This window comes from Phascolarctos cinereus, unplaced genomic scaffold (assembly GCF_003287225.1).
Source record: "Phascolarctos cinereus isolate Bilbo 61053 unplaced genomic scaffold, phaCin_HiC Scaffold_2;HRSCAF=192, whole genome shotgun sequence".
Taxonomy (NCBI): domain Eukaryota; kingdom Metazoa; phylum Chordata; class Mammalia; order Diprotodontia; family Phascolarctidae; genus Phascolarctos; species Phascolarctos cinereus.
In genome coordinates this window covers 63,361,149-63,386,295 of record NW_027555625.1, presented here as the reverse complement: position 1 = coordinate 63,386,295, position 25,147 = coordinate 63,361,149, and the positions used below count along the sequence as shown (strand labels likewise).

The following is a 25,147-nucleotide window of genomic DNA, read 5'->3' as shown; positions in this document are numbered from 1 at the left end:
TATAGATAACCTTAAGGATGTGGATGGATCTCTCTGGAGAGTGAACTTCAAAGAAGGAGAGGTTGCAGAGGACAGAGGGGCTGGCTAGAAGTGCCCATGAAGAGCATGGATAGTGTTACACATGAAATCAAGAAGACCTGAGTTCTAATTCTGGCATATATTTACTAGCTGTGTGATCCCAGGAAAGTCACTTAACTTCCTCAGCCTTATTTTGCTCTGTAAAGTGGGGGTAATGACAGCATGTACCTTACAGGTTTGTTGTGAGGATCTCATTAGATAATGTATGTACTTTGTTGCTATATAAATGTTGTTGTTGTTGTTATTATTATTATTATTATCTTTCTGGTCCAACATATTAGGTGAAGGGCTAGGCATGAGATCAGCAGCTTGCAGTATTAAGAAGATGGCCAGGGATGCTACATCTTTTGAGGAGGAGTCAGGAACAGAGAGTCCTTAGAGAGCCATTTGTTAAACATTTACCAACATATCTCTGCTAGGTGGGTGAACTTGCCAATCTGCTTTTTAGAGATATCATTTTGAGCAGTCCCAGAGCAAATTTTAACAAGGAAATCAATTCATAAGCCCTTAGCTTCTAGTTGCCCTTTGACCCAGCTCATCTCATATTAAAGCCCGGGCCTGGGATCTGATCAGGCATAACCAGAAGGCTGTGCAGAGAAAAAGATGTGGAAGCTTTCCCTGCTGCCCAAGGTCCTGACTTTGGGGGTCCTGGGCCTCCTAATTCCAGCCCAAGGTGAGCAGCTTTGCCAGGCTGACCCAGAATGGGGGATAATTTTTGGGGGAAGGTGGGAGAGTGTGAGGCTTGTGGATTATTTTTCCTTTTGTTGGAAGGCCTGGAGGGGAGAGGTTATCATTAGTTTTATTTCCCGGGGACAGATCTGGGTTGGCTGTTAAGAAACTGATGCCTTCTAGACATGTTGCACACAAAATCCTTCTATCTCTCAGTGGAATTCACTGTGGAAAACAACCATTTAATCTAACAACAATAATTTAAGTGCCAAGCATTATGCTAGGCATTGAGGAATACAAAACCAAAGGCCAAACAGTTCCTGCCTTCAAGGACCTTATGATGGAATGAACATGTGTCAGTATATGCATAATATGTAAAAAAATGACTATGTGGTAGTTTGGGAGAGAGGGCAACTGGTAGCTGGGGAGATCAAGGAAGGCCCGATGTAGAATGTAACATTTGAATGAAGCCTTCAAGGAAGCCAGGGATTTTGAGAGTCAGAGATGAGAAGGGTGGTGCAGCTGTATAGCAAGCTCACCAATATGGCTAGATAGCTGAGTAAGTGAAGGGGAGAATGCGTGAGGATATTAGAAGGAAGGAAGGGATCAGGTTTTGAACAGCATTAAATATATTTATTTACACATATTATATTTATTATATTTATTTAAATATATTACATTTGACCCCCTGATGGATAATAGGAACCACTGAAGTTTACCAAGAATGTGGGGGTGACATGGTCAGGAATATCACTTTGGTGACTGTGGAGGATGTTTTGGTCCACAGAAGGGCATGAGGGTATTACTATAGTTCAGCTAAGAGATGCCAAGAGTCTGAACTAGGGTGATGGCTATGTGAGAGGAGAGAAGGAGATGTTGTAGAGGCAGAAATGAAGAGGTTTGTCAGCTGAGTGGTTTTGTGGGATGAGTTCAAGGGAGGAGTTGAGGAAAACATTGAACTTGTGACCTTGTGGTGTCCTCTACAGTAATAGGAAAGTTTGGAAGAGGGGTGAATTTGAGTTCTGTTTTGAACATTTTTGGTTTGAGACGTGTTCAGGACATCACCCCTTCAAAATATCTCATAGGCAGTTTGGGATCTGAGAATGAAGCTCAGGAGAGAAATTATGGCTGGGTATGTAGAACAGATAGACAAATGGCATAGAGTTGATACTTGAACCCATAGGAGCTAACGAAGTCACTAAGTGAGAGAGTGTAGAGAGAAGAGAACAGGGCTCAGGACAGAGCCTTGTTGTATACCCAGATATGGCATGGATGGATGGATGAAGGAGACTGAGCAGAAGAGGAGACTCAGTGAAGAGCAATGTCATGAAAACTCAAAGAGGAGAAAATCTCTGGGAGGAGAGGTTGGTCAGCAAGGCCAGACGCTGCAGTGGGATGAGAATTGAGAAGAGGCCATTTTCTTTGGCCATTAAGAGATCATTGGTAACTTTGGAGAGGGCAGTTTCAATTGAATGATGGGGCTGGATGCCAGATTGCAGAGGGTTTAGAAGAGAGTGGGAGGAGAGGAAGACATTACGTGTGTAGATGGCCTTTTCAAAGAGTATGACTGAGAAAAGAAGGGGAAATGAATGATGATAGTTAGCAGAGATGGGGAAACAAAATCTGAGTCATTTTGAAGGTGAGGAGTCTTTGGAAACCATAGAGATAGAACCTGTGTATGACCAGATATGGATCAGAGGATCATGGATTTAAAGCTGGAAGGGCCCTTCGTCTAACCCTCTCATTCTACAGATGAATAAATTGAGGCTCGGGGAAAGTAAATGACTTGACCAAGGTCACACAGTGAGTAAGTGGCAGATCGTAACCCAGATTTTCCTGACTCCAAGTCCAGAACTCTTTGCACTGTGTCTTGATGACTTGCTTCTTGATTTTCAACCTCAAAAAAGCCCTGTTGTCATAGAGAAGAAAGCTCAAAGTACATAAGGGACCTATGTTTCAGTACAATCCCATGTACTAAGTATTTATTTACAGCTCTCTTAGACAGAGAAGATTATAGGCTTTCAAAGGTGCTGGGCCAGCTCCTTAACCTGGGGTCTATGAGGTTGTTTTAGAAATATATTGTAGGGGCAGCTAGGTGGCACAGTGGATAGAGCCAGCCCTGGAGTCAGGAGGACCTGAGTTCAAATCTGACTTCAGACACGTGACACTTACTGGCCATGTGACCCTGGGCAAGTCACTTAACTCCATTGCCTAGCAAAAATGAAACAAAACAAAAAAAAACCGAGCAGCTAGGTGGCATGGTGGATAAAGCATTGGCCCTGGAGTCAGAAGGGCCTGAGTTCAAATCCAGCCTCAGATGCATAATTTATACTCACTAGCTGTGTGACTCTGGGCAAGTCACTTCTTTCTGCCTTGCCAGAAAAAGAAATAAATTTTAGTAACAGTTGCATTACAATTGTTTTCCTTGGCAAGCCTGTGCATTTGAAAGCATGATTGTGAGAAAAGGTCCCTAGGTTTCAGCCACAGAGCTCCATACCACAGAGAAAGGTTAAGATCTTGTACATCAGAGAGATGGTGTGACTATGGACCACAGCAGCCTGCTGCTTTTGGATCAAAGGATTTAGGACTTTAAGAGACCTTAGAGATCATTAAGGTCAGTCACTTCATTTTAGAGAAGCAGTAAATAGACACAATGAGAGGAAATGATTTGCAAAAATTCCTTTAGGCACTATGTGGGCAAGCTGGGATTCAAATCCTCACCCTCTGATTCCCTTGTCCAGCACTCTGTCTATCCAACTTTAGCTCCTACCAATACCCTTTATATACTCCAGCCCAACAGAGCTGTTCTCTGCACTCCTCCCCCACCATTTTCTTGGCCTGGCCCCTTCTGTCTCTCTTCTTTGCTCCTGTCTCTTCCTTTTCCAATTCATTCTAAAGTGATATTTTCCCATGTATAGGAGAGACACTCTTGGAGGAGAATTCTGTTTGATTCTCTTGTTTAAATACCTGTCTTAGGTGCCACATCCTTCAGAAGTTTCCTGGTCATCTTCAGAGTTTTCCCCCAGATTTTGTTTTTATATGATCTTCATCCCTAAATATTTTCTTCCTCTCTCTAGAACCATTCCTTATTTTTTTAGAACCATTCCTTATAACAAACATTAAAAAGAGAGGAAAAATCTGTTTTGTCAAAGTAACCAGCACATCAACTATGTCTGATGGTTTATCCTAAGTTCTGTACCTATAATTATCTCCCTGCCTCTGCAAAGAAGGGAGCCCTCATCAGATTTTTCTAGTACTTTTCCTGGACCTTTTCTCTGCAGTTATCTTGCTTCTCCCTTGTATTCTCAGCTGTTTTTTTTTTTTGGGCAAGTGGGGAGGGGAGAGGAAGGTGGAGAGGTAAGGGCATACATCTTTCTCCCTTATTAGAATGCAAATTCCCAGATCTAGGTCTGTGTCATTTTTTACCTTTTTGTCCCCAGCTCAGAGCTGAGGGCCTTGTCTTAAGCAAGTGCTGATTAGTTGTTTGCTCAATGGAATAATTTTGCTGGACTCTAGCACTGACTTTAGCTCTGTGCCTTCTTAAGCTAGGTTGGGGTGGAATTTCTGGGGAGCAGTAACTTGACTGGGATTCAGAATCCCAAAGCTGGACAGTTCCTGAGGCAGTACTAGAGCTATCTAAAAATGCAATGAAGTGTCTTTGGAGTGAGTTCCTCATCGTTGGAGATTTTCAAGATAAGTGATGACCACATCCCAAAGACATTGTAGAGGGGATTCCTACTTAGGTATGGATTGGCAGAATTCCATCTGCGGTCTTTCTTCTTCAAAGCTTTGTAAGGGCTCAGGCTACGGAATGAGGGAGCTCAGGGGATCTGGTTTCAATAGCTCTGGTTGAGGGGAGGTAGTCAGGACATTTTATCACTACAGGTCACTTTCAGAAACATTTAATTTCATTGTTTTTAATGAACAAAAATAGATTTTTTTTCTCCCTCCCTTCTCTTCCCCCCACACTGAAAAAACAACAAAAAACCCCAAACCCTCATAAAAAATATACATAGTCAAACAGAATAAATTCCTAAATTGGCCATGTCCACAAGTATATATCCTTATGCACCCGAGTCATTACCTTTCTGTCAGGAATTAAGTAATATGCTTCATCATCAGTCATCTGGAATCATGGTTGGTCATGGCATTGATCAAAGTTAAGTCTTTGAAAGTTGTTGGTTTGCACACTGCTGTCATTATGATATAAATTTCTACAGGTTATTTGTAAAAGGGGAGTGTTTGTAAGACTGAGCCTGTATTAATTTCTTCATCTTCCCTCTGAGATGAAAGTAATCATGGCAGAAATAGAAGGAGGCCTGCATTCCCATCCAAGGAAAAAGTGGTGATTTGGGATAGGGAGGGGGACATTTGGACATCTCCAGCTATTCCTGGCCCTTTGTCTATCCCTCAGGATTTCCTTCACCTTTGCTCACTGAATGTTGGGGGTGGGGGTGGGTAGATGGGGTATTTGGACATCAGTTCAGCCCTCTGTCCCTGAGGATTTCTCTCCCCTTTGTTCACAGGGCATCATGATGATGACCTCATCCGGACCACTGAGTATGGACAGGTCCAAGGATCTCACATCAGCATCAAGGGGCTTGACAAAGATGTCAATATTTTCATGGGAATCCCCTTTGCCAGACCCCCCCATTGGAGACCTGAGATTTTCTCCTCCACAACCACCAGAGCCATGGAGTGATGTGAGAAATGCAACTTCTCACCCACCCATGTAAGTAGCTTCCTTAATCTTTCTCTTACCAGATGTGCACGGAGAACTATCATGTCTTATCCAAACTTTATATCTCCCTCAGTGCCTAGCAGAGGTGGGGAACCTGCAGCCTCAAGGTCACATATGGCCCTCTAGGTCCTCAAGTGAGGCCCTTTGATTGAATCCAAACTTCACAGAACAAGTCCCCTTAATAAAAGGGTATGTTCTGTAAAACTTGGACTCAGTCAAAAGGTCGCACCTGAGGACCTAGAAGGCCACATGTGGCCTCCAGGCTGCAGGTTTCTCACCCCTGGCCTACAGAATAATTCTCTATAGACATTTGATAACTGTTTCTTTTCTTTTCTTTTTTTTTGGTGAGGCATTTGGGGTTAAGTGACTTGCCTAGGGTCACACAGCTAGTAAGTGTCAAGAGTCTGAGGCCAGATTTGAACTCAAGTCTTTCTGAATCCAGGGCCAGTGCTCTATCCATTGTGCCATCTAGCTGTCCCAGTACCTGTTTCTTAAGGGAATAAGTGTCCCTTCTTCCGTAGGGCTTTGCAGCCTTGAAGAATTGCTTAGTGATAATTGTCTACGTTTATATAGAACTTCAGAGCTTCAGAACAGTGCTGTGAGGCAGGTAGTACCCATATTACTATAGACAGGAAAACTAAAGGCAGGAGAGATTAAATGTCTCATCTGAGGTCACAAACCTAGTAAATTTCAGAGCCTAGATTCATTGACTCCTAAGTTATAAGAGTAGGAAAAGGTCATATAGACCATCTAAGTCAACCTTCTTATATGTGTGTGTGTGTATGTGTGTTTTAAAAAAGATTTAAGTATGCCTTTTATATGTATATGTGTGTGTGTGTATGTATATATATATATGTATAGATATGATTCAGTTCCTCATACACACTCCTTCCCACCCTCTACTTACCATGGAACCTTCCTTTGTAGCAAGGACCATCCAATGGACTGCAGGGCCCATGTTTGACAGCATATGCAACATTTTGCGCCCCTAGTCCCCACCCACTACTGAGAGGAGGCCAGTTTCATTATTTGTTCTTTGGAACTAGTGTTATTTACAGTAGTGAACTGAGTCCAGCTGCCTCCCCTCATGGTTTTGTTTTGCATCCTCATTGCATATATTTTTCTCTTGGTTCTGATCACTTCCCCCTGCATGAGCTCATACTGCCCAGGATTCTCTGAAATTGTCCCTCATTGTTTCTTATGGTGTAATAATATTCTATTCCATTCATGTAACACGATTAGTCCAGCCATTCTATGCTTGATGGGGATCAGTCTGGTTTCCAGGTTTTTGCTACTACTACTACATCAAATGGCACTAGCAATTTCCCAGTATGTACAGAGTATCCTGAAGGTTTTAGTGCCTTTTAAGCTTTAAACATCCTGAATGTCAGACCTTTCTTTTTACAGCTGAGGAACCAGAAGCCAGGAGAAGTAACTTATTCAAGGCTGGCTTAAACCTAGGCTTCTAATATTACATCTGTTGTGTTAAAAAAGAGTTACTAACACTTATATGGTGTTTCAAGGTTTGCAAAGTGCTTTCCACGTATTAATTCATTTGGGCTTTCCACTCCATTGTTCTGCCATCCTATAATTGTCTACACCATCAATTCTCGGAAACTTGTAGTGTCATAGAGTGAGCTGGAAGGAACCTTAGAGATCGTTTAGCTTAACTTCTTCAGGAGTAAACTGAGGCCCGTTGAGATCACACAAGTTCAAAGTGGCAGAGCCAAGGTTCAAAACCAGGTACTCTGACCTCTACTAATAACAACATAATAAAACTATACATAGAAGCTATATATAAAACAACATAATAAAAACTAATAATAATAGTTAGCATTTATATAATACTTTAAAGTTTGCAGGAAGCTTTACAAATATTATCTTAGTTGATCCTCTCCCAAGCCCTGGGAGAATAAGAATACCTTATTCCCATTTTACACATAAGGAAACTGAGGCAGACGAGGTTAAGTGACTTGCCCAGGGTCACATAGCTAGTAAGTGTCTGAGGCTGGATGTGAACTCAGATACTACTGACTCCAAGTTCAACACTCTGTCCACTGAGCTGCCTAGTTACTTATTTCCACTTTGTTCCAGAGAACTACTTTAGGGGGAAGATAAGGATGCTTTGTACATCACATGGGTGCCAAATGTACATGTTGAACCTTATTCTGCACCATTAACTTTGTAACAGGTTGTGGCAGTTCTCCATGTAGTCTGGGCACCCTTTCAGATGGTCCACAAAGTCAAAATATTTTGATAATAATGCTAAGATATTTTCATTTCCAGTATGGCAAACGTCAGTAGATATACCCTTTATAAACAAATGCTTTTTGGGGGGTCCTCAATAATTTTTAATAGTATAAAGGGGTCCTGACACCAAAAACTTTGAGAATCACCATTCTAGGAAAACAGAGACAGAATAAGTAGAGGGGCCAGGAAGCATAGCAGAAAGAATTCTGCCTAGGTGCTCCAAGGACTGGTTCAGTCTTCCTAATTCCAGGATCAGGGCTCTATCCACTGTGCCACCTGGCTGCCTCAAAGGAAAGCATTTAGCAAACTATTATGAGGGCTGACTCTTAACAAAGTCCATCTATTGTTAATTATTCTTATTAGCAATAATAGATAATAATGGCTAGTATCAATACAGCACTTTGAGGTTTATAAGGCATTTTATACATATTGTCTCATTTGATCCTCTGTTAGGTAGTTGCTATTTTTATCTTCATTTTTCAGATGAAGAGACTGATGCTGGGAGAGTTTAAGTGATTTACCCAGGGTCACACAGCTAATTAGTGTCTATGATTGGACTGTCCAGGTGTACTCACTGTACCAAAGCTCTTATCTTTTTCTATGGAGCTTAGATAGAGACGGTCAGGGGAAAATTTACTATCCAAAATATTTTTTAGATTTAATATTTCATGGACTATTACTGCACAGGTGGATAAAATAACTTTTTATAGTTGAATCAAATTATTAGGATTTGACCTCTTCTGCAGGCTTCTGCATCAAATCAGTACTGAAACTATCCTTGGTATGACTCCAGTAACAGGCAGGACAGCAGGGATGGTGCACCCATCATTCTGTTGTTCCAACAAGATTTTGTTCTCCTTTGGTAATTTTCTATATTTTAGAAATGTTCTGTTTCATGTAGCTCAAAGATAATTATTGTTGTTTTTATTATTACTATTATCATTATCATTCCTGGCTCAAAGTAAGGTGGGATGGTGGGACAAGAGTAGAAATGGAGCTAGACTTCAGTTGGAATCGGACATCATCATACCCCCAAATGGAGAGGGTCCCTTCTGTGGTTCTCTTCAGGTCCATTCTTTCTTCTGTTTTCCAGGTGTTTGCAAAATGTCACTATCCTAGAAAAACTGATAACGTTCCTGAAAATAAATATTTCTGTTACTGCCAATTCTGAAGACTGTTTGTACCTTAATATCTATGTTCCCGACCACACAGAGGAGGATGCCAAATTGCCAGTAAGCCAGATTTCTGTAACTTTTACAGTGGGGGATAAGAATCCTAGGGCATCAGCACTGGGTGGGACCTTGGAAGTCATCTCATCCCACCAGCAAGGGAGCAGTCATCCTCTCTATATCTCTGATAAGTCATCTAGCTTTCCCTGAAGTTGTCTGGGTCAGGGAGCTTGCTACTTCTCAAGGCTCTATTCATGGGCAACAACTCACGTTGTTAGCGAATGTTTGCTTCTATGAGGCTGAAATCTGCCTCCTTATAACTTCAGGGAGTTAATTCTGTGATCTGGAATGGCATCAATTTTCTTTAAAGGTTATTATTGCTAGAGGAAAGCATTGATGGCCTTTAAAATGCTTCTTGATCCTGTCTAGACCTATCATTTCATTGCTGAAGGGAGTTTCACTAAGGGGAAATTCCTGCTAATGAAGATAAGCACCTCTTCTGAAATGTAGAGTCTTGGAGGGCTGCTCGTGTACCGAGATGCTAAGTAATTGATGTGTGGTCACAGAGCTAGTCGTTGGGATGGACATTGGTGAAGTTGTAGACTGAATCCACTTGCTTGGTTTCCCACCTGGAGAGGTTAGGGAGCTAACCACAGAGTTAAACAATTGGAACAAGGTCCAGATGATCGCCTCATTATCCATGGTCTTTCTAGGGCACTTCTTTTACAGAGCCTCACAGCTCGTTCAGAAGCAGGCTGCACAGTTTCTCTATGTTGAGAAGTCACATCAGTCTAATGTGTCAGTTATCATTGCATAAATATCAGAGACAGGACTTGAACCCAGTTCTTCTCAGTTCCAAGGCCATCCCTCTCCCATTTACACCAACTTTCCTCTCTTAAGATAAACAATAACAAACAATCTTAAGATAAATAAAACTGCTCAAATGTGAGCTCCCCCATGACACCTTCTCTGAATCTTAACAAACCAACATTCAATTTCACAATTTTTTCTCTCTGGTTATGGTTTCCTAATGGCAGGTTTCCCCCACAGAATTCACTATGAACTTTTATGCTGGAGTTGGGGTATCCTGAGCACATAGAATAAGGCAAGCATTTGGTGTCAGTGATATGAAGCCCACCCCACCCCAGAATCCAATGTATATGTGTAAGTGGTTGACAGATGGTAACACCACTGTGTGTTCTGGGGGAAAACAATATTCCTTATGCAAAGACAGATAGTAAAAGGGGCTGGCAAATATACTGGAACAGAGAAAGCACAGGCTTGGCCACTGAAGTGGGTTTTCATCAGGTGATCTCTTTTCTCCTTGTAAAGTGAGTAACCTGTAAGAACAACCAGCAGAAGGCACAGCCTCTGCTGGTGATCTTTTCTGGTTGCTTAGCTTGGCTTTGAGAACAGTTAATGTTGCATAGAAAAGTCCTGTAAACACTACTGGACTTATTGCTTATAGTGCATTCTCTATTTTGTGATTGAGTCTGGGTCCCTTAGAATCCATCCAGGGAGTCCTACCTCCTTTCCCTGTTTCAGGGGAACAAGGATCCTTTAGAAGAGGATGTTTTGCTCTGTGTGTATTTTTGACAACAGGAGGACCTCAGGGAGCTGATTGTGCCAGGAAGATTCCAAGGGGAGTCTGAACTGCCTCTGAGTCAGGCCAAATGGGCTCTTTATCTGAGAGTAGCTCTGTTGCATATCCTTTCTATTCTTGATATACTGTGTCTTAAGAAGAAGTAAAGTCGCTCACATTTAGAGCTACTTTATCATGGGTCATAAGATAACAGGATACAGTATTCTCCTGTTGAGCAGGGGAGCAGCAGAGCCATGCTTGGTGGGATGTGTTCATATAAAGAAAACCATGTCTGATTTCTGCAGGTGATGGTGTGGATCCACGGGGGTGGTCTCATTTTTGGCAGCGCTTCCATGTTTGACGGTTCCATATTGTCTGCCACCCAGAATGTGGTAGTGGTCACCATCCAGTACAGGCTGGGCATCCTTGGGTTCTTCAGGTGAGACTTGCCCCCTTGTACTGATGAGATCCTAGCTTTCTTGTCATCCTTTGCCTTCCCAACAAGCTATGCCTATCTTTGTAGAAAAAGCACTGGATTTGTATGCAGAGAATCTGAGGTCAAATCATAACCATACTGCTTATGATGTATGTGACTTCCATCAAGTCACTTTCTGAGCCTCAGATTCCTCATTTACAAAATGAGCCAGCTGGATTGTGATCCTATGAGCCTGGTGTTGTTCCTCATAATTCTCAGTCCTTTTCTAATTTGTCTTTCAGCACTGGGGATGAGCATGCATCTGGCAACTGGGGTTACCTGGATCAGGTGGCTGCCCTGAGGTGGGTCCAGAAGAACATTGCCCACTTTGGAGGAGATCCTGGCCGTGTGACCATCTTTGGCGAGTCTGCTGGGGGGACGAGTGTTTCCTCACATGTAGGTGGTAAAGAAATGACCCCAGTTTGGAAAGAGGCTTCTTGTAGTCAAACCCAAGATCAGATCACATGAACTTGTGTTTTTCTTCCTCTTCTCTTATCCTTCCCCCCTCTCAGAACCAATGGGGCTGATGACTTCTTCTTTAAGGCTGGCACTTGCTCTTGCCTGCCGCCATTTGGAAATCCCACTAAACTCCCCTGCCCCCAAACCAATTGATTATCTAGGCCTAAGAGTGGACCCAGACCCTTCTTCCTCTTACTTCATCTGATACAGAAGATGCATTTTTAAAAGTTTGCCAACAGCAGAGGGGCAAAGGTAAAAGAAAAGGAATAAGAGTCATAATGATAATAATAACCACGATTTGATGCTTCGGGGCTCCCTAGTTTCATTGCTCTGGATGCCCTTCTTACCAATACTTAATCAGAGCCTTTTGTAGCTGAAAAAGTCATCACCCTGCCCCCAGCCTCACCAGGCTGGCTCTTAGATCATAGACATAGGATTCATTAGTAGGCCTATAATCAGAACTTTTCCCGATTGCTTGGACATAGGAGAAGCTTTCATGCCCCTGACAAAGTAATGATAGCATTTTTGTAGACAGTACCTGAAGATTTGCAGAGTACTTTCCATATGGGATCTCATTTGATCTTCATAACGGCATGAGATATCACCATTTTACCAATGGAAGCACCATGACTGAGAGGGATTAATCAACTTTCCCAGGATCTCTCAGGTAGAAAGTGTCAGAGGCAAGATTCAATCTCAAGCCCCTTCTCCCTCCTAACCCAGCATTCTAGAGTCAAACTCAAATTGGAGTGGTGGCCCCTAATCCAATCATAAGGATCCCTGTAGGCTGCTATTGACTTAGTTCTTAAATGCAATGTTCTCTATATTTTATTACATTTTTATTTATTTTGTTAAATATTTCCCAATTATTATTTTTTTTTGAGAAAAGGCAAGCAGAGTTAAGTGACTTGCCCACAGTCACACAGTTACCGAGTGTCTGAGGTCAAATTTGAACTCAGGTCCTCCTCACTCCAGGGCCAGTGCTCTGTCCACTGTGCCACCTAGCTGCCCCTCCCAATTACATTTTAATCTGGTTCTGGCACACTCAGGAGTGTTCCAGGCCACGTATGGTCCTCTGAGCTATGCCTTTGACACATCTGACATGACCTACCTATGCCTTCCTGACACAGGGGCAAGGCTCTGGTGAAGCATCAGGTGAAGACATCAGTGGAGGGATAGTGAGGAGGATGATAATGATGGCTGACAGGAGGCAGCATGATAGAGGATTGGCAGGGAGAGGACCTGGGTTCAAACATGCCTCTGTGGCTTACTAGCTCTGTGGTCCTGAGCAAATTACTTCACTTCTCTAGCCTTGGTTTCCTCATGATTAGATTGTAAACTCCTGGAGGGCAGGATGTGCCCTTGCTTTTATTTCTCTACCTCCAGTGCTTAGCACAGTGCTCGACACATAGTCAGCACTTTAATAGGTTTTAAAAAATTCTTTACTCTATCAAATGAGAAGCATGGACTTTCCTAGCTGTAAATCTATGATCTTGACATGGCATCTTCTGGTTTACAAAGGACTCTACATGCATTATCTCATTTTAAAGCTCACAAAAGCTCAGGGAAGTAGTTAGGGCAAAGTACACAGATGCCGAGATACAGTGAACAGGTACAGGCGTATTATCAAACCCAGAAGGGCCTGGGAAACATCCAGAGCTAACTGGGCCCGTTTGTGTTTAAACTAGGTTTTAGGCCTGGCTGTGCCCAAGGGCCTCAAGGACAGGGTCCCATAGAGAGGTTGCTGTTTGGAACTGTGCTATATGGGTAGCTTAGGGGTATGGCAGGGCAAGTAATAGTCCTGACCTTCAGACTCCCAGTCTCCTCTGTCTCTGCTAAGCCAGGAGAGTCTCAGCCTCCCCATGACTGCCTCTTCCTCTCTGCCGTGGTTTGCTCCCCCAGATTCTGTCCCCCATGTCCAAAGGTTTGTTCCACAGAGCGATCATGGAGAGCGGTGTGGCCATCCTCCCTGGCTTGATTTCTTCCAGCTCAGAATCAATTATACATGTAAGTTCCTTATTCTTTGGTCTTTGCAATCCCTCGTATCCTTCCTTAGGCTTATTGACCTCCCTACTCCATGGTCCGGTATCCCATTGGCCTTCTGGCTCTCCTGGGCTATAAGAAGGTGCACTGGAATGCCACTGAATGTTCAAGCTAAAAGTTACCATAGAGATCATCCAGTTCAGCCCCCTCATTGTATAGAGGAGGAAACTGAGGCAAAGAGAGGGAGGATTCAGTTCCTGGCTCTGTTTCTTACTCTGCCTGTGATTTTAGATAAGACATTTCCTTCTTGGGGCCTCAGTTTCTTCCTCTGTAAAAGTGGGTTCTATTAGATGGCTTCTAAATTGCTCCAAATTCTAATTTTTGACACCCCCAGTACAGCAGGAAGAGTTCCTCGAGGGGGCCCAGGTACAGGTTAGATGAGATGATCTGTGACATCCCTTCTACCTCTCTAGTACTTGTCTAGTTCTGTCATTCTGTGACTTGTCCAAGGTCACACAATGAATTGGTGACTGAGCTGGGACCAGAACTGAAGTCTCTGAGCCAATGTCAGGAGTCTTCAATATACTGGACCCCATTATGTCTCCTTTGTAGATATTTAGGTCTTTTTGCCTTGAGCAAATGGTAAACTCTTTGGGAGCAGGGACTGTGTCCTTGTAACCTGCCCCTGCCCATCCCCATCCCCATTGGCTGGCCCTGAGCCCTATACAGAGAATGCTCATGATTGGGGGACTCACCCCCTTTGGTGGTCAGACAGATTCCGACTTGATCTCCTTTTTGCCATTACTACATCATCACCTATAGAAATGAATCTTTGCTAGTTTACTAGTGAATATGATAGGATTCTTTCACTGGGATGTAGGCTAAGGATTAAGTTATAAGAATACTAATTCTTTCTGATTTCCTCTTTGCAGCAATTTGCCAATCTGTCTGCTTGGGAGAACTACAGTTCGGCCTCCATTGTTGAGTTCTTAAGAAACAAAACTGAAAGAGAAATCCTGGCCATTAGCAAGGTAAGTTAGCTGAGACTGAAGGATTACAGAATCAATAAGAGCCACCATATCGGCTTAAGGGAGGGGCTGGGCATTCATTCTTGACACTTTCTTCACTTCCCCCTTTGGTGGGGAATGAGGTGAGGATCTTGAGAATGTCACTAGCTCTCTGGGTCTCAATTTCCTCCTGTATAAAATGGGGAACTTCTACTTATTGGTCTCTAAGGGTCCCTCCCAGGCCTTTTCTAGCTTTAACATTTTTACTTTCTAGGATCCTTTTCAATCCCAGCATCCTATGCTTTAAATATTTGGTGTTCTTAGGCTCCTTCTAGCACTGGACATCCTATGTTCTAAGCCCCAATTCTAACATTCTGTATTCTATAATTCTTTGTTCTAAGGGTCTTTCCTATTCTAATATTCTCTTCTAATACCCCTCCCTGCTTTAATATCTTGTAGTTCTGTGATTTTATGGTTCTATGGTCAGGGTTGTGAGAATACAATGATCAAATTTTGCTTCAGAAATATGTATACTGATGTGAAAGGCAGATGAGATGGCATTGAGAGGAAGATTAGAGGTAGGGAGATAAGAAGCTATTGTAATAGTGCAAAATGGTGGTAAAGAAGTAATGAACTAGGTTCACATGGGGTGAACATTGTGGAGGGACAGTAGCCTTTTTTTTCTGCTGCTTTTTTCTTTAGGCTTTCAAGACACTCGCTGGTGTGGTTGATGGGAAGTTCTTCCCCAAACATCCTGAAGATCTTTTGGCTTCTGGCAAGTTCCACCATGTCCCCAGCATCATTGGCGTCAACAACCATGAATATGGTTGGCTCATTCCTGTTGTAAGATCCTTGATTTTTCTTTTCTTATTTAAAATTAATTTATTTTGAATTATTGACAATCACTTCCATAAGCTTGTGAGCTTCAGATTTTTTTCCTCTCCCTCCCCACTTCCCAACTGAAGATAGTGCGCAATCTGGTATAGGCTATACCCATACATTCCTATTAAACATATTTTCACATTAGTGATGTTGTAAGTTAAGAATTAGAGCCAATAGGAGGAACCACCAGAAAGAAGAAACAAAACGCAACAGAATTAAAAAATAACAAATAGTATGCTTCGATCTGTATTCAAACTCCATAGTTCTTTCTTCTTTGTGGATAGCATTTTCCATCATGAGGGCTTTGGAGATGTCTTAGATCCTTGTATTACTGAGAAGGGTTAAGTCTATCAGTATTAGTCATCACACAACGTGGCTGTTACTATGTACGGTGTTCTCCTGGTTCTGCTTACTTCACTCAGCATCAGACCATACCAGTCTTTCCAGGTTTTTCTGAAGTCAGCCTGTTCATCTTTTCCTTTTAAAAAATTTTATTAATTTATTTTGATTTATTAATAATCACTTCCGTGTGCTTTTGACTTTAAATTTTTTCTCCCCCCTTCCTCTCCACTACCCTCCCCAAGATGGCACACGATCTGATATAGGCTATACATTTATATTCCTATTAAACATATTGTCACATTAGTGGTGTTGTAAGTAAAAATTAAAACCAATATGAGGAATCATCAGAAAGAGGAAACAAAACTCAACAGGAGAGAAAAAAATAGCAATTCAACTTTCATGGTTCTTTCTTTGGATGTGGGTAGCATATTCCATTATGAGGCCTCTGGAGATGTCTTAGATCCTTGTATTGCTGGGAAGGGTTAAGTTTATCAATATTAGTCATTGCACAATGTGGCTGTTATTGTGTACAATGTTCTCTTGGTTCTGCTCATTTCACGCAGCATCAGACCATACAAGTCTTTCCAGGTTTTTTCTGAAGTCAGCATTACATTCATATACCACAACTTGCTCAGCCATTCCCCAATTGATGGGCATCCTCTCAATTTCCAATTCTTTGCCACCACAAAAAGAGCTGCTATGAATATTTTTGTACATGTGGGTCCTTTTCCCATTTGTATGATCTTTTTGGGATATAGCCCTAGAAGTGCTATTGCTGGGTCAAAGGGTATGCACATTTTTATAGCCCTTTGGGCATAATTCCAAATTGTTCTCCAAAATGGTTGAATCATTTCACAACTCCACCAACAATGCATTAGTGTTCTAATTTTCCCACATCTTCTCCAACATTTATCATTTTCCTGTTTTGTCAGCTTGGCTAGTCTGACAGGTGTGTTGCGGTACCTCAGAGCTGTTTTGATTCGCATTTCTCTAATCAATAGTGATTTAGAGCATTTTTTCATATGACTATAGATGGCTTTAATTTCTTCATCTGAGAACTGCCTGTTCATTTCCTTTGACCATTTATCAGTTGGGGAGTGACTTATATTCTTATAAATTTGACTTAATTCTCTATATATTTCTGAAATGAGGCCTTTATCAGAGAGACTGGTTGTAAAAATTCTTTCCTGATTTCTACCTTCATTCTAATTTTGGGTTGCATTGGTTTTGTTTGTGCAAAAACTTTTCAATTTAATGTAATCAAAGTTATCCATTTTGCTTTTTGTAATGTTCTCTATCTCCTGTTTGGTCATGAATTCTTCTGTTCTCCGTAAATCTGATAGGTAAACTATTCCTTGTTCTCCCAGTTTGCTTACTGTATCAGCCTTTATATCTAAATCATGAACCCATTTTGACTTTATTTTGGTATATGGTGTGAGATTTGGGACTATGCCTAGTTTTTGCCATATTCTTTTCCAGTTTTCCCAGCAATTTTTGTCAAAGAGGTTCTGAGTTCTTATCTCAGAAGCTGGGGTCTTTGGGTTTATTAAATAATAGATTACTATAGTCATTGACTACTGTGTCTTGCATACTCAACCTATTCCACTGATACACCACTCTGTTTCTTAGCCAGTACCAAGCAGTTTTGATGATTGCTGCTTTATAAGACAATTTAAGATCTGGAATTGCTAGGCCACTTTTCCCCTGCATGTCTTTTCATTAGTTCCTTTGATATTCTGGACCTTTTGTTTTTCCAAATGAATCTTGTTATTATTTTTTCTAACTCTATAAAATAATTTTTTGGTAGTTTGGTTAGTATGGCACTGAATAAGTAAATTAGCTTAGGTAGAATTTTCATTTTTATTATATTAGCTCGGCCTACCCATGAGCAACTGATGTTTTTCCGATTATTTAGATCTGACTTTATTTGTGTGAAAAGTGTTTTGTAATTGTGTTCATATAGTTCCTGGGTTTGTTTCAGTAGGTAGATTTCCTAAATATTTTATAATGTCTACAGTAAGTTTAAATGGAATTTCTCTTTCTTCTTGCTGTTTGGGCTTTGTTGGTAATATATAGAAATGCTGATGATTTATGTGGGTTTATTTTATAGCCTCCAACTTTGCTAAAGTTGTTTATTATTTCAAATAGTTTTTTACTTGATTCTCTAGGATTCTCTAAGTATATCATCATATCATCTGCAAAGAGTGATAGCTTTGTTTCTTCTTTGCCTGTTCTAATACCTTCAATTTCTTTTTCTTCTCCTATTGCTAAAGCTAATGTTTCCAGTATGATATTGAACAACAGTGGTGATAATGGACATCCTTGTTTCACCCCCGGATCCTTGATTTTTCTACCATCAGTTTTCCTGCATGAGTAGAATAGGTTGACAGGATTAGCTGTATACAACTTTTTGGAATCTTGGTATTTTTAATTTTCAAAGAATCACAGAATTTCAGAGTTGGACAGGACCTTGGGTGGCTATGGAGGCCAACCCAGAGCTGAATTTCTACAGTTCACAAGTGGGTGGCTAGTCTTTATGTGAAGACGTCCAAGGAGAGGGAGCCTGCTACCTCTGAAGTCTTCCCAATCCACTTTTAAACAGCTCTGACTATTCAACGGGGTATCATTCCATCAAGCCTCTTTTAACTTCGCTTTATTGTCACTCCTCATTTTGCTCTCTGGCCACGCACAGCAAGTTTTTTTTTTCTTCCAAATTCCCTCTTTCTCATGACAGCCCAAAAAATATTTAGGCAGTTATCTTGTCTGTCTCTGTCCACCCTTCTGCACCCTACCCAGATTTCTTCTCTAGGCTAAATATTCTTGGTCCCTTTAACCAATCCTCATATGGCATGAATGGAAGCCCTTTACCATCCTAGTCACCCTCTCCTAGATACTCTGAAAATTGTCCATTTTCCTCCTAAAATGTAGTGCCCAGAACTGAACACAATATTCTATGTGTGGCACGACCAGGGCAAAGTACAAAGGAATTATCATCTCCTTATTCCTAGAAGCTCTAACTTTCTTAGTGCAACTCAAGATCACATTGCATTTTTTCATGTCATATTGCATTATGGACTCATGATGAGCTTGTGATCTATCAGTACCCTCAGATCTTTTAAAACAAAATGCTGTCTAGCCTTACCCCCCTCGTGTTGTATTTGTAAAATCAGTTTTTCCAGGGGGCAGGTAGGAGGCACAGCGGATAGAGCACTGGCCCTGGAGTCAGGAGGACCTGAGTTCAAATCTGGCCTCAGACACATACCACTCAATAGCTGTGTGACTCTGGGCAAGTCACTTAATCCCAATTGCCTTGTAAAAAAAAATTTTTTTCCTGAGCCCAAGTGTATGACTTAGCACATGTCCCTATGAAATTTAGCCTTCTTAAATTTGGCTCAGTGCTCTGAGCTGTTAAGTTCCTTTGATAGCTTGACTCCATTATCCATATTCCTCTTAGCTTTATGTCATTTGCAAATTAGATATGCCTACCATCTATGCCTTTAGCAAATTTGCCCTGTCCCAGGCTTCCCTGGAAGAGTCAGAGGTGACTTCAAACCCTGGCTATTTTCTGCAAGAATTGGACGACTGATTTTACCTACAGACTTCCTCAGAGAGGCCCAAGACAGTTCTAGTTGCCTTTGGTTAAAATAGTCTCGACAAGTTTCTTTATCTTAAAGGCACAGCCACACCAACTCACATTGATGTGGCACTCTATTGTTTAAAAAAAAAAGCTGTCCCCACTGTACCCTCAATGAGGTGGAGGCCACAAAGACAATCATCCCCATTTTTGCTAATGAGAAAATTGAGATTCAAGGAAAAGAAGCAATTAACCTATAATACCACAACAGCAAGTCAGTGATAGAGATGGGCCTAGAGCTCAGGTCTCCTAACTTCGAGGCCAGATCTCTTTCTTAAGGGACTATGGTTCTTTAGAAGTGAAGGCCATTGGGTCTACAGGGATATTAGACATGCCATTAATATTGAGATAACTAGACATCCTTTGACTGTTTGAAGGATTCACACTTCGGCTGCTCCTCATGCCCATGTGGGTAAAGTTGAACTATTTGCATGGGTCAGATGAAGAGGATTTTGTGTGTTTCATTTTTAGTATGATAGAGCACTGTGAGTATTTAGCATTGTTGAGTATGTATTGGCTTCATGCAGTCTACCCTAAGCCTTTCTTGATGTGTCCTGAGCATTGTTCGGTGTGCTGGGCCATGTGTAGGAAATGCTGGATATTGCATTGTAGGCCCGATATTATTCAATGTTTGCTGGGCCATGTGCAGTAATGCTGGACATCGCATTATAGGCCCGATATTGTCCAGTGTGTGCTGTATATTATTTGGGAACGATTAAACAAACCTATGGGGATGGAGTCAGCTTAAAAGGTAACATGGCTTCCTTGGATCAGATTAGTTTTAAAATGTGTAAAATTCTCCAAGTGTACTCATGATGTGGCTTTTCTCTTTCTATAGAGCTTAGGTATATCTAAGTTCAAAGAAGAGATGACTAGAGAAACAATCAGAGAAATACTGCTAAGCCCACTCATGGTAAGATATATAAAGGCAAACTCACTTTCTTATTTTCTTCTTTCATAGTCCTAACTCATAGAGTCACAGAGTTGGAAGGAACCCTGAGAGATCATCTATAAGTATAATAACAATAAATAATCTCTAGCATGTATGTGTAATATTTTAGAGTTTGCAAAGTGACTTACAAATTTATTTAATTTGAATTTTACAACAATCTAGGAGGTAGGTGCTATTATGATCCTCATTTTACAGATGAAGAAAATGAGGCTAAGTGACTTACTCAGGGTCACACAGCTAGTAAGGGTCTGAGGCTACATTCAAACTCAGTTCTTCCTGGCTCCAGGTCCAGTACTGTAGTCTCTGTACCACTCAACCTGGTCTTATTCCTTCCCTGAGGCCCAGATATCTTCTCCAGCATCCCCAGCAAGTAGTTGCCTAATATCTTCTTAAATAATTGAACCCTGGGGCAGCTAGGTGGCGCAGTGGATAGAGCACCAGCCATGAAGTCAGGATTACCTGAGTTCGAATATGATCTCATACCAAACACTTGACATTTACTAGCTGTGTGACCCTGGGCAATTCACTTCACCCCAATTGCCTAAAAAAAAAGAATTGAACCCTAAAAGAATAGGCCCTGGGGAGGTGGCACAAGGATCTGATGGGACCCAGGACCCTTGAGCAATAGACCATGTGGGCTCATCCCTTGTGATCAACAGACATAAATTCCCCAAACAATTTACCCCCAAGTACAACCTTTTCTCTGTTAACATGTCTCTTCCTGGGTCTCATCTAGAGAATGCCTCCTGCAATTGTATACATAATGATGAATGAGTATTTAGGGAGTACTGAGGATCCCCAAGAACTTCGGGCTCAATTCCAGGAGATGATGGGGGACTTAGTCTTTGTCATTCCTGCCCTCAGAGTGGCCAGATATCAACAGAGTGAGTATGGCTTTGACCCTTTACAGGGACAGGGGCAGAAGGTTGTATCTCTGGGGCCCTGCCCACTCACGCAGAAGAAGATTTTCTGCCCTGGGCTTTAGCATGGGAACCTTCAGACTGGCTGAACGCCCTCAATCGCCTTCCTTCTCCTGCCCTCCTTATTCTTCCCATCCCCAGGCAGGTTGTGCTTAGTAGATACTGCCAACAAAAAATAGCAATAATAGTTACCCACATTTCTATGGCACTTTATGGTTACCGAGCACTTCATAGGCATTATCCTTCTGGATCCTCACAACAGCCCCATGAGGATTAATAGGTGAGGGATTGTTCTTTCTATTTTACAGTTGAAAAATCAGCTTTAGAGAAGTAAAAGGGTTCCCCTAAGGTCAAGGTCAATAGCAGGGCCAGGATTCCACCCCGGGTCCTCTTACACCAGATCCCAGCCCTTCTCCTGCCTTACAGCATCACTCTTGGACAGAATTTGTTAAAGGGCTGCCCCTTCAGCAGCTTGCCTGTTAATGGCCAGCTACCATCACCAAGGGTGGGAATCAGGCCAGGCCCCCCTGGCACGTGGCCCTGCCCTGCGTTCCATGTGTCACTAACCATGGGCATTTCTTATGTTTGCCTAGGTCCCAGCTCTCCAGTCTACTTTTATGAATTTCAGCACCGATCAAGCATATTTAAGGGCAGTAAGCCGGATTTTGTGAAGGCGGACCATGGTGATGAGCTGCATTTTGTCTTTGGAGCCCCTCGTAAGTGTTGGAGACTGGGTTGGAGGGGATTGGGGTTTGAGAAGCGACAGAATCCCTGGGGCTGTGGGTTATCATCCCTGTCACCTTTTTGACATCATAATGAATCCCAATGCCTCACCTTTTCACAAAGCACCTTCACATATATCAGCTCATTTAATCCTCACAGCTGCCTTGTGAGGATGTTATGTGTATAGGATGATTAGCCCCATGTTGGAAGGAGGGGAACAGATTTGGAGGAGGGGAAATGACTCACCAAAATTCATACAGCTAATAGTAATAATATTAACCGCAGACATTTTTATTTTTTTTATTTTTTAAATTTATTATTATTATTATTTTAAAAATTTATTTATTTTTAATTTTCAACAGTCACTTCCATAAGCTTTTGAGTTTTAAATTTTCTCCCCCTCCCTTGCCACCTCCTTCCCCAAGACGGCATGCAACCTGACATAGGCTCTGTATATGCATTCCTATTAAACGTATTTTCACATTAGTCATATTGTAAAGAAGATTTAGAACCAATAGGAGGAACCACAAGAAAGAAGAAACAGAACAAAGCAGAAGGAAAAAAAAAAAGAGCAAATAGTATGCTTCGATCTGCATTCAAACCCCATGGTCCTTTCTCTGGATGTGGAAAGCATTCTCCATCATGAGACCTTTGGAGATGTCTTAGATCCTTGCATTGACAGCAGATGATTTTATAGTGCTTATTGGTTTACATGTGACTATATACATTATCTCACTTGATCCTCGCAACAACCTATGAGGCAGGGGCTATTATTATCCCTAGGAAACTGAGGCAAACAGAGGTGAAGTGACTTGCCTAGGGTCCCACACTGAGTGATATTAGAGCTGAGATTCCATTCCACCTGGGCTGTACACCCAGTCTAAGGTTCCGTGAAGCATTGAGCAAGAAGCCAGGCTTGCCTTCTGTAAGACAAATGGCCTATGGTCTGAATGTGAATCGGGGTTGATTTGGCACCTCTTTGTTCAGATCAGCCTGAAAAGTCCCCTAACTCAACTTGCTTATTCAGGTGATCAGGAGAACTGAACCAGGCTCACAATTCAATTTACATTATTAAGCACATCCTACATGCTAAGCCCTATGTTCAAATCTGGGGAAGATACTATGATAAATAAGTGGCAGTTTCTGACTTCCTGGAGCTTATCACCCAGAAGGAAGATGAGACACAAACACCAAAAACCCATTTGCAAAGGTCAATGAACCTGTGTCTTCACCAATGCCCTCATCCTGTGCTTGGGTGTAGACCCTAACCTGTGTGATTCTTGCTCTTGTGCTTCCATAACTCCTCCACAGAGGCTCTGCCCAATGTGCTAAAAGGCCTCCCTCCTCCCTCCCTCCCTCCCTCCCTCCCTCCTTTCCTTCCTTCCTTCCTTCCTTCCTTCCTTCCTTCCTTCCTTCCTTCCTTCCTTCCTTCCTTCCTTCCTTCCTTCCATTATTTTTGGTTCAGTTTCTCCAGTAGTACATCTACTTGTTGATCACTGGACAAAAGTTTCATTTAGCAGTCTTGGGAATTAATGTTGTTAGATGGTCCCAAATCTGTGTTTTTGGGAGCCTTCTGCCCCGATTTTCGCCTCTCTGCTACTATCCTGGCAGAACTGGAAGGCCAGTTTATCCATTTGTCTGTTTCATGACTTGCCATGGCTAATAGAATTCATGACCTTATGGCCCAGTTGCTGCTGCTGAGCCTGTCTGCACTGCAGAGGTCTTAAATGACAAGCAATGTCTGGGGCAGGGGCCACATGCAAAGACTTTATAGCTACCAGAACTTGTGCTATGTTGTTGTAGCTTAGAAAAGGCTAAGGTCCATTTTACCCAAGGAGGAGGCTTTGTGTGGTGGCACAAATAACCACAATATAAAATTGAATGTGAGAAGTGCCTAGGTGAGGTACCAAATGCTCTGAAAATCCCAAGAAGCGAGAGTTCTTATCTTTGTCTGAAGAGTCAGGGAACCATTTGGCTCTTCAGGTTGAGACTTGGCTTTAGGGTCAGGTAGAGGTGGTCCTGGATAGTGCAGGCCAACAAAAACCCTGAGAGGTTTCCTAGTATTGGAGCAGAGTATAGAAAACTGTATTTTAGGAAGATGACTTTGGTGGCATGAATAGGATCGTTTTGGGGAGTAGAAAAGGGAGAGGGGAATGTTGGGGTGAGGGCAACTTTAGCACTTAATATTGACCTTAATGGAGCTGTTTCCTTCCTCTTTTTAGTTTTAGGTGGAGCAACAGAAGAGGAAAAACTATTCAGTCGGAAGATAATGACCTATTGGGCAAACTTTGCCAGAAATGGGTGAGGATCCTGCCCCCTGGGTCTCCCAACAGCTCTTGCAAGGCTCCCTGGGAGGGGCCACTTGGCTCCTTGTTCCACAGGAGAAAGAAATTCCATGATTTATATATGTTGGTTCAGAGGAAACAAAATTACCTGTCACCCTTTGGGTAAGGTCTGGTGAGCAGACCTAGCCCTTTTGTCAAGCTCAGGACCCAGGCAAAGCATGTGCTTACCTTGGAAGAAACCAGGAGGAGAGGCACCCTGCTCAGCCCATGCCATCCCCCCTGAGCCCTTGGCACCTTTCTTCCTCCCTGAGAAGCAGCAGGATGTGGTCCGGGGTGAGGACGTTGTTGGGGTTGGCCTCAGCTGACCAAAATTTAGATCTTAGCTCTTTTATTATTTACTCCCCACTTGGAATGTGTCATCTCTCAACAAAGGGCCACATGAGAGATTAAGCCAGCCTGTTTCAATGTAGGTGCTTAGCGCTCATCTCCATGGTTGCCAGCTTCCCCTCCCTCCTTCCCCCACCCCCAACTTCTCAGACTTAGAGGTTATTTGGTCAAGCAGATGTCGGCTCGCTAAGCCTGCTAATTCACTGACATCTCTTCTTCCTGAACCTATGTGGTGGTTTTTGTCTCTAGGGACCCAAATGGTGCAGACCTGCTCCACTGGCCAGCCTATAACCAGAATGAAGAGTATCTGCAGCTTGATCTCCAGCCATCTGTGGGAAAGGGCCTGAAGGCGGACAAGATGGAGTTCTGGCTGAAGATCTTGCCTCAGAAGAAGGAAGCAGTGGACCCAGACGCCCAGGACTCATGAGTCCTAAGCCTTTAAATCCTTTTTGCTATTACTGCTCTCCAATAACCTCCATTTGCTTCCTTTGAATAATTCCTCAGTATCTATTAAATATATTGTGCTTTGGGTCAGATCTTTCAGCTCAATCGTTATTACTGCTGGAGAAGAATTTAACTGATATTCATATGGGCCCCTATGACAGTGAG

The 25,147-nt window shown here is 42.2% G+C and overlaps 1 protein-coding gene across 1 annotated transcript; it reads left to right on the top strand.

Moving 5' to 3' along the window:
- The first annotated feature begins 614 nt into the window (after positions 1-614).
- LOC110210450 (pyrethroid hydrolase Ces2e-like) lies at positions 615-25,074 on the top strand. Its single transcript, XM_020989426.2, is given in 14 exon segments — positions 615-751; positions 5,274-5,392; positions 5,394-5,479; positions 8,832-8,970; positions 10,795-10,928; positions 11,207-11,360; positions 13,326-13,430; positions 14,339-14,437; positions 15,116-15,256; positions 20,110-20,184; positions 20,960-21,107; positions 21,737-21,859; positions 24,089-24,167; positions 24,788-25,074. Coding segments are annotated over 14 exon segments (1,650 nt in total). The 5' UTR covers positions 615-681; the 3' UTR covers positions 24,966-25,074.
- The last annotated feature ends 73 nt before the right edge of the window (positions 25,075-25,147 follow it).